The following is a 16,310-nucleotide window of genomic DNA, read 5'->3' as shown; positions in this document are numbered from 1 at the left end:
GCCCTGCCCATTCGCTGCCGTAGCCGGTACTTTGTCCCTTTTCCGCCATACCGCAGCCCACCTCGCGCGTCTCAAACCATGTACGTCGTCACCGTCAGTTCCACCTCCTGGTTTCCTGTCGGTGTCCATCTCTCAGATGCCATCTGAGGCCCATTCCTGCACCTCTCATCCGTCCAATGCTCCCAGACAGACACCCGTTCCCGCTTTCAATGCCTGCCGCCCTTTGTGTAATATTCTTGCACAACTTGCCACTGATCCCGGTAACTGACTCTTTGGAGACCAGGCATTCCCTTAGGTGGAGTTGACCAAATCGATAGAACGCTCGCTCGGTCTGGTCCGGTGCGTAAATGCTCAGACAATTTTTATGCCACCTCTGCTTTTAATTGCGTCTATCCCCTCCTCCACTTGCCGTCGCCCTTCTCTGTTCGTGCTGGTCTCCGTAGGTGATCTATTAGATCCTTCCAACGCCGTCACCACCGCCCCCTTTCCCTCTTATCATCACTTACCCGCGTTCGTCTCTATTCCGCCTCTACCATATTCTTTTGGGCTTTTTTCCCACCCTCCCCCGAGGCAAAGGTCAGAAACGGTACACTCGTATCGGGCCATTTCAACGACCCTTCACCGCAGCGAGGTGCCCCAAGACCGGAATCATATAATCAATCAGCCCAAGAAGAACGACGACAGGTTCGGATCGATTCGCACGGCATGGCAGCTTCAAACTCGTCGTAACAAAATTCCTCTCTTGGCTGGCCGTTTTCTGAACCCCTGCCACCCGCAATCATCCTCCAAGTTGCCCGAATCGCTTTGCGTTCCGCTTATTGCGCTTTTCGCAACAATCTGGGCGAGGTAGTAGGGCGGTATCAAATCCAAGTCCCCGTTTCACAATGGGCAACACACACTCGACCGAGTCACTGCAAAACCAACGGGATTATGGCGAAAGCAACGGCAAGAGATCGCCTCACAAGCTATCGAAACCGAGGGTTGGCAACCATGCATCTCCGACCCCCTCGACACAGGCGCCGCGCCTCTTGAGCTCCCACAGCCGCACTGCGTCTTCCAGTCTCCCACCCTCCAGATCGAACTCACAGTTCGCGCCTCAGGTGCTATCGTGCGCGCCTTCGCCGGTCCGGGCGTCCAGCGCATCGCAACTGAGCACACTTGTCCCAGCTCTGGGTGACCCTCTAGCGGAGCCAGAAACCAGACCAACAAAGAACTGGAAGCGGAGGGCGAGTTTGTTTCGGTCCAAGAGCTCTCACGGTCCTAGGAAAGATAGGCGCAGAGACACTCTGATGTTGGGTCCACCTGTCCCAGACAGAATGTCGAGGGCCAACTCCATGACTTGGGAAACCCAGCGAGAGATGAACACTTCGAGGCAAGTGCAGGTGGAAAGGTACGATGCACTATCGAGACAATACTGCAGAGCGCACTAGCTGACTTGCGTGGCGATGTAGTTGGCATGTTCCCGGGAACCGACAGTCCATCAACTACAACCTGATGTCGTACGAATCGAGGAGGTTGTTGAACCTGACCGAGGACCTCGCAGCCTGCGAAGAAAGCTCTATCGTGTCCGACAACACGTTCGAGGTGTCGCCCAACACTTGGAAGAGTTCTCATCCGCACCAACCAGCAGTTGCCCAGCTCCCTCGGGCCAATTCCGAGGTGTCGCTGTACGCGCCGGTGCGTCGCCGGTCAGTGATTCAGACGCCGGGTCTTGCAACACGCTTGCCGACGGAATCTCCAACTTCAAGGAGGTCAAGCTTGCGTTACAGTGGACCGACTACGCCAGCGGGCGGGCGTTCGCGACTAAACTCCATCGAGTCGAGTGCTCATTGCATCCAACCTTTGACCGAGGTTGCCCCCGACGACGATTATCTGCCCCCGCCAACGACGGAGCCAGTTGAAAGAGCATTGACTCCGTCGGACATGGATTACCGGCCGCTTGGCTTCATGAAGTTCGGTTCATTACGGATTACGAATGGAGCCGCTAGTCCCCTACCAAGCCCCGATTTCGAACCGCAATCCAAGGCCGAAGTGACGAAGTCTCGGAATGGGAACGAAGAGCACTACTCGATTCAGGATACTGACTCGGGCAACTTGGAGTCTGACAGTAAAACCGTCGAAACCACGGCGTCGACAATGCATACCAGCACTGCTCTCAGTCCCATCAACACGGCTATCCTCGCGGTAGAATCGCGGAGGCTACGTCCTAACTCGTTAGTGGTCTCCCTTGCAAACTCGTGCAGAAGGCGCCCTCTCTTGTAAGGCGTCGTGGGGCGGCTTGTGCTGACTCAATTTAGGCCGCTGGGTCCAGAGTCACAACCCACATCCAAGCACACGGCTCTGGAAGACGAGCATTTCGCAGACGACGTGCAATTGGAATATTCGGCCGAGGTTTTGACTGTCAGAAATGACCCAAATGCCAAACCCAGTCTCGAGCGACTGCGCGCGGAGCAGTCTCAAAAGAACTCCCTGGCAATTTCCCGCACTGATAGCGGGGTTGTTGCTAGCCCAACTGCTGAGCAGCCGAAGTCGCTCTCCAAGGCTGATTCCGGCTACAGCTCGAATATCTCGCTTAGGTCATTCCATGGCAAGCAGCCTGCTGCAGGCAACGATCATCGTCGATGTGCTGCATTGGAAGATTCGGAGGATGAGCAGTCGGACTCCATTGTATCCCCGATAGCGGCCGTCAATAACGGAAGCCCAAACATCGACCCTATTAATCAGGCTGACAACCTCGCTGCCGCTCCTTCTCAACTTGCGTCCTCGACTCTGCCGCCTCTGCCACCCAAAGATGAGATTCTTGCTTCCCCGAAAAGCACCAAAATGACCGTTACGTCGCCTAAGTTCTTTTTCAACCTAAACACCGCCGGTCATTCTTTCCGTAAAGACCGGAAGGTCCCGACCGTGATCGACAGTGCCAGCCCTGCCGAGGATGGGCCCACATCTTCAGGGTATGTCAGGTCGGGTGGCGCTAGCTCCGACAAATCGGCCTCGGCTCTGAGTATCGGCACCGGCTCCCAACGCGCCGGCAAGTTTCAAAGACTCATGAGCGGGTACGGCATGCGAGGGCCGCCTGCTGTCCACGCAACGCATCCTTCTGACAAACCGGTTCCGTCTGTACCTGGGGATGTGCAGGCGAGACTCGACGAGCATTCTGAGCGGTTTCCGACAACCAGCAAACGACTTACTCTCCGCACTCAAGCCAGCAAGGACACGCTCAACACTATCTTCAGTGTCGGCAGCAATTTCTTCGGCGTGGTCCCCGGCCACGCCGAAGCCGAGCAAGGGCCTCTGCTTTTGGTCGATGCCGGCCAGGTGGCTAGAAAGCCCGCTGAACTTTCCGAAAAGCCCAGGATACCGAGACGCCGCTCTTTTCAGTCAATCCCTGCATCCATCGCACACGCTGCGTCTTCGGTAATGCCTCGACGTTCCATCCACCGCAAACCGCTCCCCCCCGCTTCCACGGACAGGACGGGGTTTGGAGAAGAGCCAAGAACCGATGAGATCCAAGTCGGGTTCGAGTCAAGCATCACCGCCATCGACAATGTTGGTGAGAGCGTCGGTAAAAGCGCTTTTGATCAGGCCTTCATGGCCCTGGACCATCATAAGGCTGTTCATGCCCCGCGAGAACGAACCCTGACAATGACAGCGCAAATGGAGCGCAGTATGGTCATGCCATTCCATCCGATCGAGTCGATGACTCCAACCTCACAGCACCCCGATCCTCGTGCCTCTCAAAATCTGCAGGTTCCGGACCTGGCGGCCAAGAGGAAGACTTCGCCGCCGATCAGCCTCCACACCCGAAACCCTATGAACGCCCGAAAGCAGGCCCCCCGCCCCAAGTCGGCGCATTCCAGCGAAACAAACCAGTCGAGAAGGCAGACGTTGTCACGACAAAACAGTCGCGAGACCATCCACAGCTACCCTTCGACCTCAGCAGCAGCGGCGCTGGACGACGCACTGTTTGTACCGCCCATTCCTCTAATGAGCCCCCGAAGAGGTATGCCGGTCACGGAGCAGCCATACGCCATGTGTCACATGACGGTCGAGGACAGATGGCGTCCCACCAACGGTTGTGGCCCTGAGACTGGCCAAGATACTCGCCCGGCCATGCGTAGTTTATCTACGTCGGTCGGGTATCATCAGCAGCATCAGCTTCGCCATCGATCAAGTTACGAAAGCTACACTCGGTCCGGCGGACCTGTGGCACGAGGCCCTCCCGCCCTCAACTTGAGTCCCAGCCAGAGCGGAAGCTACTACCAGCAACAACTCATTTATGTTCAGCAACAACAATGGGAGCAGCAGGGATACTACTCTCCTGACGCCATTCAACCAGGTCTCTCCCGGAGCCGCAGTCGTAGCCGGAGCGTCCACGCCAACGACAATCCACCCTACCGCGTTCTGCATAGCTACAACTCACCTGCCTACCGCAACGTCCCAATCTGGGGCTGATGTGGTTTGCAGCACACCCATAGACATGACAGTCCCATTTCTGGCCATGACCGACTCCATCACGCCCCCCCTCACCCGGGGCAATTGAAACGATCAGCGATCTACCTATCCAGCGCTAGCCAGCAACTTTTCTGTTCGCATTTTTCCTTTTGTACAATTATTCCGACATACACATTTGACATCAGACGAGGATTGCGACTTGGGCCGACGAAGGCAGTATCTTTTTCTTTACACGTACGGCATACACGCAACGCAAATTTTGGATATACCCCACGAGAGGAAACGGGGCGTAGCGAAAATACGGATAGCCCGGCCAATGACATTTTCAATACCCACCATCAAGCCAGGAAAAAAGAGGTGATGGGACGGCATCACAGTACACGACATGAGTTTTTGTTTTCGGATTTTTGGAACCGGGTTGTTTGGGAGTTTTGGAGGGGATACCCTTGAGATTGTTCACAAGTGGTCTTTTGGATGTTTCTGCCACGGCTGCGATTTGATACGCACATGGCTAGGCGGAGGAAGATGCAGGACATAGGAATCACCAGGCTGAAAGCCACTTGGATCTGGTCACGGGTTTCTTTGGAAGCTTCGATATGACAGTTGTTTAGGCGAATGCGAAAACGTTCGCTATACTTGGACTCTTCTTGCGATGTGGGCTTCTAGGCAACTGATGTGACGACCGTGACGTGGCAGCTTGAAACTGCACAGGGTTTGATGCGGCCCCTTGTCTGTCCACTTCGACGAGGAGGCTTATCGAACGGCAGTCGAGCATAACGAAACAAAGACTTTACTCGACTACGGCTCTCGTGTTTTAATTCGGGTTGAAACGGAAAGGAGGTACACTTCTGAAGCTCTCTTACTAGTCCCAGCAGAGCATCTCCTGGCCGGGAGCGAGGCACTAAGACTCTCATTTTACCAACCGAGATATGAGATTGTACACAAAGTACTGACCTTTCCTTTTCTTGCTGAGGATTAACAAATGTTGACCATTGTGTGGATGGGTGTCAGGTAGCGCTATGCAGGTAGTAAAGTAAGATCGTGCAGAGTACTCTGTACTTGGAATGCCTCTACTGTGTACAGGGATTGAACGAAGGTGCTATAAGGAGGGCCAGATAATCAAGGGCGATAATAAACAGATGTTAAGAGGGAAATGTGGAGTAGACACACCTATATGTATGGGAGGTGGCAGCAGGATTATCAAAGCTGGAGGCAGGATATCTCTGCCCATAATCAAGGTTTGACAGGGAGGGAAGGACGTTAAGCGTTTCCCCACCCTCGACGCGTCGCGCGCCAGTCATCCTTCCCCAGCCAAATAGAGTTGCAGATGGTGGCGACCTCAGCCCAACTGTTCCTTCCGTACCTTCACGATACCCAATGTCCGAAAGGTGGGAAGCTGCAATGGACACAAAGGAAGAAACATCAGCAGCAGCAGCAGAAGGTCCTTCTTCTGAGCCCTTGCAAATCCCCCAGGATGCACCTACGCTGACGACTACGATTGGGTCTGGGGACATCGCGACCGAGGCATCCGTAACAGAAACATCAGCGGAGCTCACCAAAGGTGTTGAGATCACTGAGCACGTAGAGAGCACCGAGGAAAGCGAGGTTGCCAAAGGCAACAAAGAAGACCGTCGGCTCGCTGATGACGCCGACGACGCTGCCTCCGAGGTCAGTAGCGCTCTGAGCACCGAAGAATGGGGCACCGGCACTTTCACAGGCGACCTGTTGCATGAGTTGGACAACATACAGACCCAGGGGTCTTTTGCCTCGTTTCACGCGTTAAAGCACGTAGACCCGGAGCTCTTCATCCAGGATGTCGGGCCTATCATCATGCCGTTACCAGTACACCAGATCCGGCAGATGATTGGCATGGCCGCCCAGGCGCCCTTTGGCAAGGGAAGCGAGACCCTTGTAGACACCACGGTGCGGAACACGTGGGAGCTAGACCCGAAATACTTTAAGCTTCGTAGTCCGCGCTGGGGGTCCGATCTCCAGAAGATTTGCGGAGTCGTCGCTCATGACCTGGGCGTCAAGTTGCCGGTCAACGCGGAGTTGTATAAACTGCTACTTTACGAAGAAGGGGCCATGTTCAAGGCTCACACCGAGTACGTTCTGAGAGCAAGTGCATGAGCTACGCACACTGACTCGGTTTCTCAGCACCGAGAAGTGTCCCGGCATGTTCGGTACGCTTGTCATCTGTCTCCCCTCAACGCACAAGGGAGGCGACGTGGTCGTAAAGCATTGCAGCCAAACGAAGACGTTCAAGACCTCTGCGGTCGCGCAGTCCTTCGCCTGCTGGTACTCTGACGTCCACCATGAGGTCCTGCCGGTCACATCCGGCTACCGCGTGGTCCTGACGTACAACCTCACGATCGACCAGGCCAGACAGCAGCCGTCTGCCGGGCTGGTGCGAAATGAGAATCGCGCATTGCGCCACACGCTGAAGAGATGGCTGCGTAAAGGAGCTGATGGTGGGGAGGCGGATTATGTCTACTATGGCCTGGACCACGAGTACACGGAAGCGAGCATCTCAATGAAAGCCTTGAAGGGTCGGGATTCCGCCGTTGTGCAAACCCTGCAGGACCTTGCCTCTGGACTCGATTTCGATGTGCTCCTGGCCTTGACGGAGATGATGGAGGCTGGCTCCACAAGCCCCAACGGCTTTGATCCTCGGTTCGACAGTTACAGATCCAACTCCCGCAGATACTATAACGACGAAGACGAAATCGAAAGTGAACCAGATGAGGACCCAGGACCTCACGAGATCGAAGATGTATTGGAAACGGAACTCTCGGTCAAACTGCTTGTGGACCTCCGCGGGCGCCCCATCATTCGCGACGTCAACCTGTCGCAGGAGCATTGTCTTCGAGACGAGGGTTTTTTTGAAGGCGCCACTCGAAGGGAAGAGTACGAAGGGTACCAGGGTAACTGGGTTAGTCGCACTCGAGGGCTTCTGGAAACGGTGTGACATGCTGATGATCCATATACAGGGACCCACGGCGACTCACTGGTATCGTGTGACTGTAAGTTTCTTCTGATATACGAGAAAATTTCTTGACTGATGGCCAGCACAGGCTGCTCTGATCATCCGCCGGGACAGCATCGCCAAGTTCTTCAAGGATTCTCTCAGCCAGAGCCCTCGTTGTAGCGACAGCAATGTCGCTCTCCCGCTCACTTATCTCACTGATTCGATCCTCAAGGGCGGGTCGAATCAGAAATCGGTCTTCGACACTCTCAAAGAGACTTGGAACGCGTGTCTTTCAATACCTGGAAGGGACAATAGTCTGAAGTCAGACGGCCATCTCATCAGCAAGATACTGCGAGCCGCCTGTCAGGTGGAGCAGTGGGACTTTTTCGAGAGCGCCGCGGGCGTCTTCCAAGGCACTTTGCCTCACGAATACTACAAACTGCTTCACAAGCAGGTCGGCGATGGCAAGGTCCCATTCGATATGGTCAAAACCGGGTACGTTCTGCCTACGTCATTGTGTGGGAGGATCGTACTAATCAAACGTGCGTCCTTAGCTTGGCCTCCACTGTGATCGGATGCAAATATTTCTGGCAGGGCTATTCAGCGATAGAAGCATTCGCGCCGATTGACGAGCGACCGTCCGATGAGATTCGTGAATGGGTGCAGAAAACCCTCGTCAAAAGCCTGACGGGCGCTGCCAGGTCCGCGTCTTTCGTCGGAGTTGATGGAATGGCGGTGGCTGTGAGCGCGCAGAAGTACGCCGACTTGGACTGGCTTTCATCCACGTATGTACCCAGAGCTCATTCTTTCAACGTGAAGCTTAACTTTCCCCCGCAGCGTTGTGCCCTTGATCGAGGATCACTTTACTGTACCAGCTTTTGCCCTCGGGTTCCTCTCGGCCTTGCTTCTGAGCATCAGGCAAAAGGCTTTCCCGGCTAAAGTAACAGCAAAGCTGTATAAGCGCCTCGCCAAAAACTTTGTAGCGAAGCTAGACTTCAGCACGATCCATGGCGACAGGCCAGAGGAAGAGACCCAAAAAGCGGCAAGGCACTCGTACTGGCACACGGCTCCAGCGCCTGCTCTTACCGCCGACAAATACCTGGCCGTGACCCCTGACACCCTAGCGGATGTCTTCCACGCCCTCCTCATCTTGAGTTCGCCTCCGCGTGAAGATCTGGCCATGCTTCTAGCCATGAAGCTCGCCTCTTTCGCCCCTAAGATGCAGGCGGCTGACTTCCACCCGCTATGGATCCCTTTTCTGCAAAAGCTCCTCGTCATCCTCAAGACCACGAAGACCCCGCTAACCACGCCGCGCTACCAGCAGATATTCGGCGCCATACTCGAGTCCTACCGCGAGAACTACGTCGGACAGAAACCATCGACCCCGGCATCGGGCCCGTCCGGCGGCATGTGCCTCCGGCTGAACTGCCCATGCCACGACTGCCGTCAGCTGGAGGCGTTCCTCGCGAACCCCGCCACGCAGGTCTGCCGGTTCCCCGTTGGAAAGAAGGCGCGACATCATCTTCATAAGCAGATCGAGAAGCAAGGCATCCAGTGCCTTCACGTCACCGGCCGAAGCGGGCCTCAGGATACGCTGGTTGTCACTAAGCTGGGGCCGACGATGAATGCAAAGTACGAGGCGAAGCAAAAGCGGGCGGCCGAGATGTTCCAATCGTTTGACCAGACTAAATTGGCCATCTTGCTTGGTGAGGATTATCCAGCCATCGCCGAGGGGCTGTGGAAGCGGCCACGGAGTTTGGCGGCGCGGCGCGGGTGTGCCACGCACACGCCGCCGGCGGCTGCCGTGCCTGTCATTTCTCCACTGGGAAACACTCCGGCGCCCAGACCGTTCGAATCTGCCACTGAGCCGGGAACAAAGATGGCGGCGAACCTGGGCGGACCGTCGCAGTACTTGCCGAGGTTTGACCCGGTGTTGGCGGCAGCAGCTGGTCCTTCACAGTCGCATCCCACCGCGACAAGGGCCGCGGAACGGGCCATGAAACGGAAAGCAGAGCCGGAGATAATCGATTTGACTTAGGCACTCGTCGGAAGGAAACGGCTCGAATTGTGCTTTCATGTCAGGCGCAGGCGTTCTCAGCTAGGCAGGAATGAGATTTGACCGGTCGAGCACTCGATTGTCTAGGGAGAAACAAGGCAATTCCCATGCCAGCATGAGGCGGGGGGTTCCAAAACCAGACGAACACTGGAATGGTTCCCGCACGCTCAAGAATGTCCCGCTTCTCCACTGCCGCGTTGCCTCGTCCGAATCCGGGGACAGACCGCTGTTCAGCACCGCGATCTTGGCTGGAGGACCAATTAGATTGGTGCCGGTGCGTTCCTCGGAGTCTCCAATCTCGTCCGGATGCGGCTCGGGTATTACTTGGCAAGGCGTCGCGGCCGCGGCGCCGCCGCCCGCATTCGGGTTCCCGGACACACCGATGGGTTCCATTTTTGGGTGAGTCTTCCACTGTCACCAGAACCAGGCCACGGGACTGAGGCGCGCGGCAACTTGCGTTGCCGCTTCCATGGAAGTTGAGATACAGCGGAGCTCTCACCGTGCCGACGCCGCTCACGAACGTCATCTTCCGCCGATTGGCTATGTATTGGGAAGCAAGGGCCGTTAAGGAATAAATCAGCATCCTCTCATGAGAGCCTTGTGCTGTAGGAACATGATCTTCAAGAGATCTAGCATCGCTGTCCGTCGGTGCCTTGGATTCGATCCTACATGAGGTGCTGGTGGACCAGTCTCTACCCCATACGACTATACCCACTGGAGAAGACGGGATCTCAGCTGCGTTGCCATCTGCTTATCGTCGGACATGAAGTTTGCACTGCTCGTCGTGATCAGCCCTCACCCGGGACCGATTACGCCAAGTGCTCAGGCAAGCCTGGTGTACGGAAACACCTATTGTACTCCGTACAGGCCCGACGTGTGATTGGGAGGACGAAGGGGGTGCTGTGGCCCTGTGTAGTAACACTACCTAGGTATCCGTACTCAATAGTTAGCTAGTCGATGGAAATCACCTCCCAGGATCGCAGGTGATCGTCCAGCCCCACCGGTGCAGCACCCCGTCCGCCTCATTGCTTTCCCCCATCTCCTCCAGCGTAAAGTCCAGGTCTTGTGAGCCAAACCACAGAGGTCACAGGTTGTCAACTCCTATACGAATGGGAGGCGACATGTCCGAAAAGGCCTAGGGACAAAGTGCTGCGAGGGCCGGGTTAGTGGTTGGGTCGGCGACGACTAGCGAATACCTGGTGTTTTTATGTTCCTTTTTCTTTTTTTTTCTTCTCTCTCCCTACCTCTTCTGCCTTGGCTCTATCGCGGACATTGTCCTCGTCTCTGTTCTGCGTTTCAGGCTCGCTGTAGCGAGCCCACGATTTGTGAGAACTATCAGGTGCGCGGGACGAACCAACGCCACCAAGGAGACGCGGGTGTGTGTGCCCCCCAGAAAGTTCCTTCGTCCTGGCCCTGGGGGGGTTGCGTTTATGTAAGGAGCTCGGAGATTCGGTGTTGCAAGAAAGAAACCATGGCATCATGGGTTGACCGGCATGGGTGTGTGTGTGTATAGGTGACACGCAACCCCCTCTACTTCACCACAGGGACAGGTCATCGTTAGTTTCTTCGTTTCGTGACGTTGATGGACTCTTTGCCACTTGTGCGTTTTTTCCCCCGCCCCTTTTCTTTCATTTGTAGAGCGATGTCTTCTCCATGACAGCTATCTGCCGATTTTGCATCTTCGATCTCGTTATGCATGGTGGGACGCGCCGGATGATGACCAACAACTCAGTTAGGTGTATAGGCAGGCGCATGGTTGATCGCGCTGGACTAGATTGTATGGCCTCCCTATGTTGCCATCAAGTGAAGAACCGGGTGTCAGACATCTGATGATCCTCGGCCCCGTGGGTCATATGCCACGTGTATCTACACTCGACCTTGACCCCCGCTCCAACCTCTTTGGGAACTATGTGTTATATAAAATCGTTGTTTCTGCTTTAAGGGTATCCATGAATAAATAATACCGTTCCCCAAGACGCCAAGAACCCCGCTAGAAGACAGACCACGTACCCGCTCCGGGTACTGTTCCCTTTATCCGCCAGCCGCGATGCGTTTGTGAATTTTCAGGCAACGAGCAAAATCGAGCTTCTTGCCGTCCTTGGGCATGTGCGTTCCGCTGGCAATGCAGAGCACGCGCATGCGCGGGTCGTACCTCAGACCGGTAAGCAGTTTGGGCGTAATCAGGAAGTATTGTGACGTGTGCTCGCGGCACGCAATCTCTACCATGCGCTCATGCACCATGCGCTCGTTGCGGGGATCCATGCCCTGGTTGATCTCATCGACCACACGGAAGGGTGATTGCGCCATGGACTGGAGAGCCATGAGATAAAAGATGGTGGAAACAGCTCGCTCGCCGCCGGATTGGCGATGCTGGTTGAGCTGCTGGAGCGTCTCGTTTTCTCTGCGCGATTGTTAGAGCTTTCGGCCTCCCGTAAACACAATATTGAGCATTGAGGGTGCGACCCGTACCTGAACTTAACCATGATGTCCAGAGCCCACTGGTCAAAGTCTTCATCTTTGTGTATCCGAATCTCGCCGGCGCAGTTGATCTGCTCAAAGTTATAACTGAAGGCATCACTAATCTTGCCGACCAGCTCGTCAAGCTTCGGCTCCCACTTCTCACGAATCTTTGTGATTTGGCGATTTAAGTGGTCCAGCTTGGCTGTCGACGACTCCATCTTCGAACGCAGCTTCTCAATCTCTCGGGCTCGCTTCTCGAACTCGCGCAGAGCACCCGGATTGGCGACTTGGATGAGCTCAATGCTGCCCTGTTTTGCAACGATGTCGTTGTCGATGTCTTCGACCGTCCTGTCTCTCGCCAAGCTTTCGAGAAGGTCCTTTCGGGTCTCGTCCCTCGCAAAGATCTCAATCACCTTACTCTGTGCCTCTTCCGCACGCCGTCTGGCCCGCTGAGATTCCTCGCTAAAAGCAGCAATGTTACGTTTTTCCTCTTCCAGCATCTGAACCAGCTCGGTGTTTCTGGCCTTGAGGCCTTGAACGTCAGACCTGGCTTCGATTTCGCGGATCTGAGCTTCGAGCAACACATCTTGTGCCGTTCGAATGGCTACGATGGCCGCGTGGTGCTGCAAGGTAGCTTTGGCCTTGTCCACATTGGCATTGTCGAGATCGAAGCTGAGCTGTGCGTTGGCTGCTCTCGCCTCTTCGACTTCTGACCTCTTCTGGTCCAAGGCCCTCTTCTCGGTGTCTATGCGACAATCAGTTTCTCTGCTACTACAGTTGCTGCACTCTGCTTACCTAGCTTGACGGGAATTGCCTGGTAGGCATTGTGGGCTTTCTGAAGCTCGTTCTTCCTTTCCCTGAGCGTTTTCTGTGTGTTTGGTTAGCCTGCTAGCTATCCTGGTGCATGTCATGTCTTACCAGATCGTCGTTGATCTCTTTCTTGCTGTTGGTGAACCCAGCCATCTGCTCCCGGACCTCCGTGTTCTTGGCTTTCAGGATATCCCACTCGGCCTCCACCTCACTGATCTTGCGCCGGATCTCGTTCTTTTCCGCCTCGTCCACTGGCTGGTCTGTCCAGAACATACCTTGTTGAATGCCCCTGGTCATTGTCGAGACGGCTCCCGGCCCAAGATCTTTGCGCCGAGACACCCTGTACAACTGCCGACCCGTCGCCCAACTGTTGATGACCTCTCCTTGGGCAATGCGCTCGTACTGAGCGTCGCTGACATCTTTCAATGCGATTCCTGCGGCATTCAACTTCTTTTCGTTACACAGCATTGCAAGAACAGGCTCTGGCCCGACCAACATGTCCAGTGCGAATGCATCAATTCCAAGGGCATTGAGCTCGTCCCGGGACATCCTAGGTCGGAAATCGTCCAACGGTCTGAGAATCGAGCGGACGTTGACGGAGAGACTCAATTCCTTATAGAGGTGATGACTGAGCTTCTTGTGGTCATCTCGAGTTTGGGCCGTGAAGCAGAGGAAGTCGTCATTGTGTAAGAGCGCTTGGATCTGATCAGAATATCGGTCGTCTTTGACGGAGCAACAGAGGGCCGGTGGCCCAAACACCTCCTTTTCGAACATGTTGGCATTCTCCTGAAGCCAGAGATAGCCTTTAGCCACATCAGGCCACTTCTTCTGGATAAAGTTGATGACCTGACCCTGCTGAGAGTCAAGCCCTTCGAGCTCTCGGATCAAAGTGTTCTTCGCTTGGATCTTGGCATGGCCCTGCTCTTTGATCTCTCGTATTTTGCCTTCGGCTTGGCGTTGCTCAGCCTCGAGCTCTCGCAGCTGGTGTTCCTTCTCTCGCTGCGCAGTTCGTCAGTACGGCCTGCTGCAGACAGTAGGGGGTAGCACTTACTATTTGTGTGTTGTGTTCCTGAGGATTGAACTCAGGAGGCTTGTTCTTCTTCTGGTTCTCCAAAGCGCCTATTTTGCTTCGAATCTTGCCCAACTCTTGCTTTTTGGCCTCGAAGCCCTTCCTGTTGGTCTCCATGTTTGCCTCTACCGTCTTTATTTGTTCGTCTGCATCCTCGATACGATTGAGCGCTGCATCCGCAGCGGCTTCCGTTCGTCGCAATACATCCTTGCGTTTGCGAACCACAGTCACCACTTTTTCGTGATACTCTTGTTTTTGATTGACTGCCTGCAGAGAAGGAGCGGCCTCCTGCTCGAGCTTCTGCAAGTTCTTCTGGGCCAGCCTTTCCAATTTTTTCTTTTCTTTGTAGAGCGCTTTGGACTCGAGATAGTCGGCCACGGCCCGAGCATCTGTAAGATCGGCAATGTATTGCTGAGCCTCTTCGATTTCGCGTAGCCTATCAACATCCTGCTGCATGTCGCTTTGTCGTTCCTCCAGCTGCTTCAAGTGGTCGCCCGCCGAGTCGGAGCCACGCTGGAGCTCCTTTTGGTCTTTGTGCAAATCCTGGAGACTCTTTTGCCAGTCTAGCATCTCCTGGGGCGCGGCAGCACGCAAAGTTTCATGTAGTAAATCGACTGGGGTAGCGGATGCGAATTCGACAACCCGGTCTTGCGGTAGAAACTGGCACAGATTGTCGACCTGGATCTTGAGGTCCCTCATGAGGACCTGTATCGTCTTGTGTGTAGTATCCTTGTCGTTCAGCCACCATTTCTGACTGTTTCGTTCACGGTCGATTTGAACTCGGATGACATGATGCGATCTGTCTTCGGGCCGACGCTGTAGCTCGATCTCGATAACAGCGGAAGACTTGCCATGCTTGACAAACTCCTTCACATTGCCGGCTCGGCCGAGGTGCTTCGGGCTGAAGCCAAGGCCTAGGCAAATGGCGCAGACGAGAGAACTCTTTCCCGTTCCGTTGGGTCCGATGACCATGTTGAGATTCGGTCCAGGAAAGAATTCTGCCATTTCGTACGTGACGAAGTTTTCGACTTTGACGCGGCGGATAGCACCGGGCGAAAAGCCGTCTTTGTCGAGCCGGCTCGTCGTACCGTTCACCCCGTTGGTATGGACCCCATTTCTTAAGGGTTTTTGATCGTCGTCGGGGTCGTTGGCACGTCGTCCAAGGCGAGGCCGCTTCGGTCCTTCCGTCGCATCAGAGCGCGCATCTGAATCATCGTCCTCCAAGCCACGTCGCCTCCGGCGACCTGGAAGACGAGAAGACATATTTGCCGTGTCGGTAGGTGCCGAGTATGGAGGGAAAAAACCCGGACTTAACTGCTACAAAGTCGAAGGGATATGGTAGATGTCGTCGATTTTGGCATAATATGTGATGAGTTGTTGAACGCCGAAAGTACCTAGTTCACGGCGGTTGAGTGCGACGCGCAGGAACTAATTTCGGACGCGTCAGGTCTGTTCACCCCGCGTTCCTCCTTCCATGAGAGTGCAGGCGGCTTGCGGAGCCGTTGCTTAGGTAATGGGACAACGGAATTAGGTAGGTAGGTAATCAAGTGTTGCGTAACTTCAAGTGGGGTACAGGTCGGCACGGCGCAGGATTCGCCGGTGGCGCTGAACTTCATCCCTTCCACGCCGGTTGATGACACTCGTCCGACGCAGCCATCAATGCCTACCTCTCACGTCGCCCGAGGACCCACGCGGTCAGGAATGCTTCCTGACACCTGTTGGACCCTAATTATCATGTGTTTCTTACCAAGCGGACTGCTGACGGAGACACGTAGTCTCCTGGACGTAGGTTCCTTGGAGTCCTTGTACAGAATAAGTCATAGGTGTCACAATGCCATGATTGTGTGTAAGAAAGAACCCCCAAGTACCTCAGATACTGGACATATATGCAAACACATCTTCACAATACAACATCTCAAGGGAACAATTGGCTCAATCCTCTATTGTGCAGAGTTTAAAAACTGTGAGGATAGACACGCGGCAACGGTTAGAAGAGGAAGTAGGTAGATCTCGTTCCTTCCAATCTGTTTGGTGAGGTTGCCTGTTGTCTTGACTCCGTAGGTAGTAGCATCAGGAATTCCATCTGCACTCACAGGTTCAGATCGTGAAACCCAGTGAGACCTTGCCGCTGTCCATACTCGTCCTTTCAACGGGTCTCGAGGTCGCTAGTGGGAAAGGGGGCAACGTTCGTCCAAGGCCTGCCTCCCTTCAAACCTTCCATTTTCGCCAATTGCCTCTACTGCCTCAGCACTTCGGCTCCTACTTGCATTCCAACCTCCCACCACAACAATTCACCTTGACTCTTCGCGTCTTGTTTTTTGGTCATCTCCCAGAAACTCGCGCTTCCTTTCCTTTCTTCCACCTTCACTACCCAAATTCACATCACACAAACCCACGCTCTCTCTCTGTATTGTCTGGCTTTTTTTTGGCAATCAGTCTATCAGAAATCCATTCATTCGTTCAGATCCTGGCCTTCATCACCTTCTCTTCTTCCT

General features: G+C 54.7%; 3 protein-coding genes across 3 annotated transcripts; 2 read left to right on the top strand and 1 right to left on the bottom strand.

Annotated features, from left to right (window-relative positions):
- Nucleotides 1-191: 191 nt before the first annotated feature.
- Nucleotides 192-5,195, top strand: CDEST_08258 (uncharacterized protein). The gene is made up of 3 exons (XM_062924417.1): nucleotides 192-1,390; nucleotides 1,452-2,213; nucleotides 2,298-5,195. The coding sequence occupies exons 1-3, from the start codon at nucleotides 885-887 to the stop codon at nucleotides 4,450-4,452; spliced, it is 3,423 nt and encodes a 1,140-aa protein (XP_062780468.1). The 5' UTR covers nucleotides 192-884; the 3' UTR covers nucleotides 4,453-5,195.
- A 599-nt stretch (nucleotides 5,196-5,794) lies between these two features.
- Nucleotides 5,795-10,735, top strand: CDEST_08257 (Putative prolyl 4-hydroxylase alpha subunit, Fe(2+) 2OG dioxygenase domain-containing protein). The gene is made up of 7 exons (XM_062924416.1): nucleotides 5,795-6,557; nucleotides 6,610-7,384; nucleotides 7,443-7,475; nucleotides 7,527-7,915; nucleotides 7,975-8,205; nucleotides 8,258-10,625; nucleotides 10,721-10,735. The coding sequence occupies exons 1-6, from the start codon at nucleotides 5,830-5,832 to the stop codon at nucleotides 9,456-9,458; spliced, it is 3,357 nt and encodes a 1,118-aa protein (XP_062780467.1). The 5' UTR covers nucleotides 5,795-5,829; the 3' UTR covers nucleotides 9,459-10,625; nucleotides 10,721-10,735.
- A 472-nt stretch (nucleotides 10,736-11,207) lies between these two features.
- CDEST_08256 (Putative structural maintenance of chromosomes protein) lies at nucleotides 11,208-15,263 on the bottom strand. The gene is made up of 5 exons (XM_062924415.1): nucleotides 13,798-15,263; nucleotides 12,855-13,745; nucleotides 12,732-12,804; nucleotides 11,946-12,681; nucleotides 11,208-11,877 (listed from the first exon to the last, which is right to left on the bottom strand). Exons 1-5 carry the CDS (start codon nucleotides 15,076-15,078, stop codon nucleotides 11,508-11,510), a joined length of 3,351 nt encoding a protein of 1,116 aa, XP_062780466.1. The 5' UTR covers nucleotides 15,079-15,263; the 3' UTR covers nucleotides 11,208-11,507.
- Nucleotides 15,264-16,310: the final 1,047 nt, after the last annotated feature.

Source organism: Colletotrichum destructivum, chromosome 5, assembly GCF_034447905.1.
Source record: "Colletotrichum destructivum chromosome 5, complete sequence".
NCBI lineage: Eukaryota > Fungi > Ascomycota > Sordariomycetes > Glomerellales > Glomerellaceae > Colletotrichum > Colletotrichum destructivum.
The sequence above is the reverse complement of the archived record's forward strand: the minus strand, read 5'-3'. Positions and strand labels throughout refer to the sequence as shown.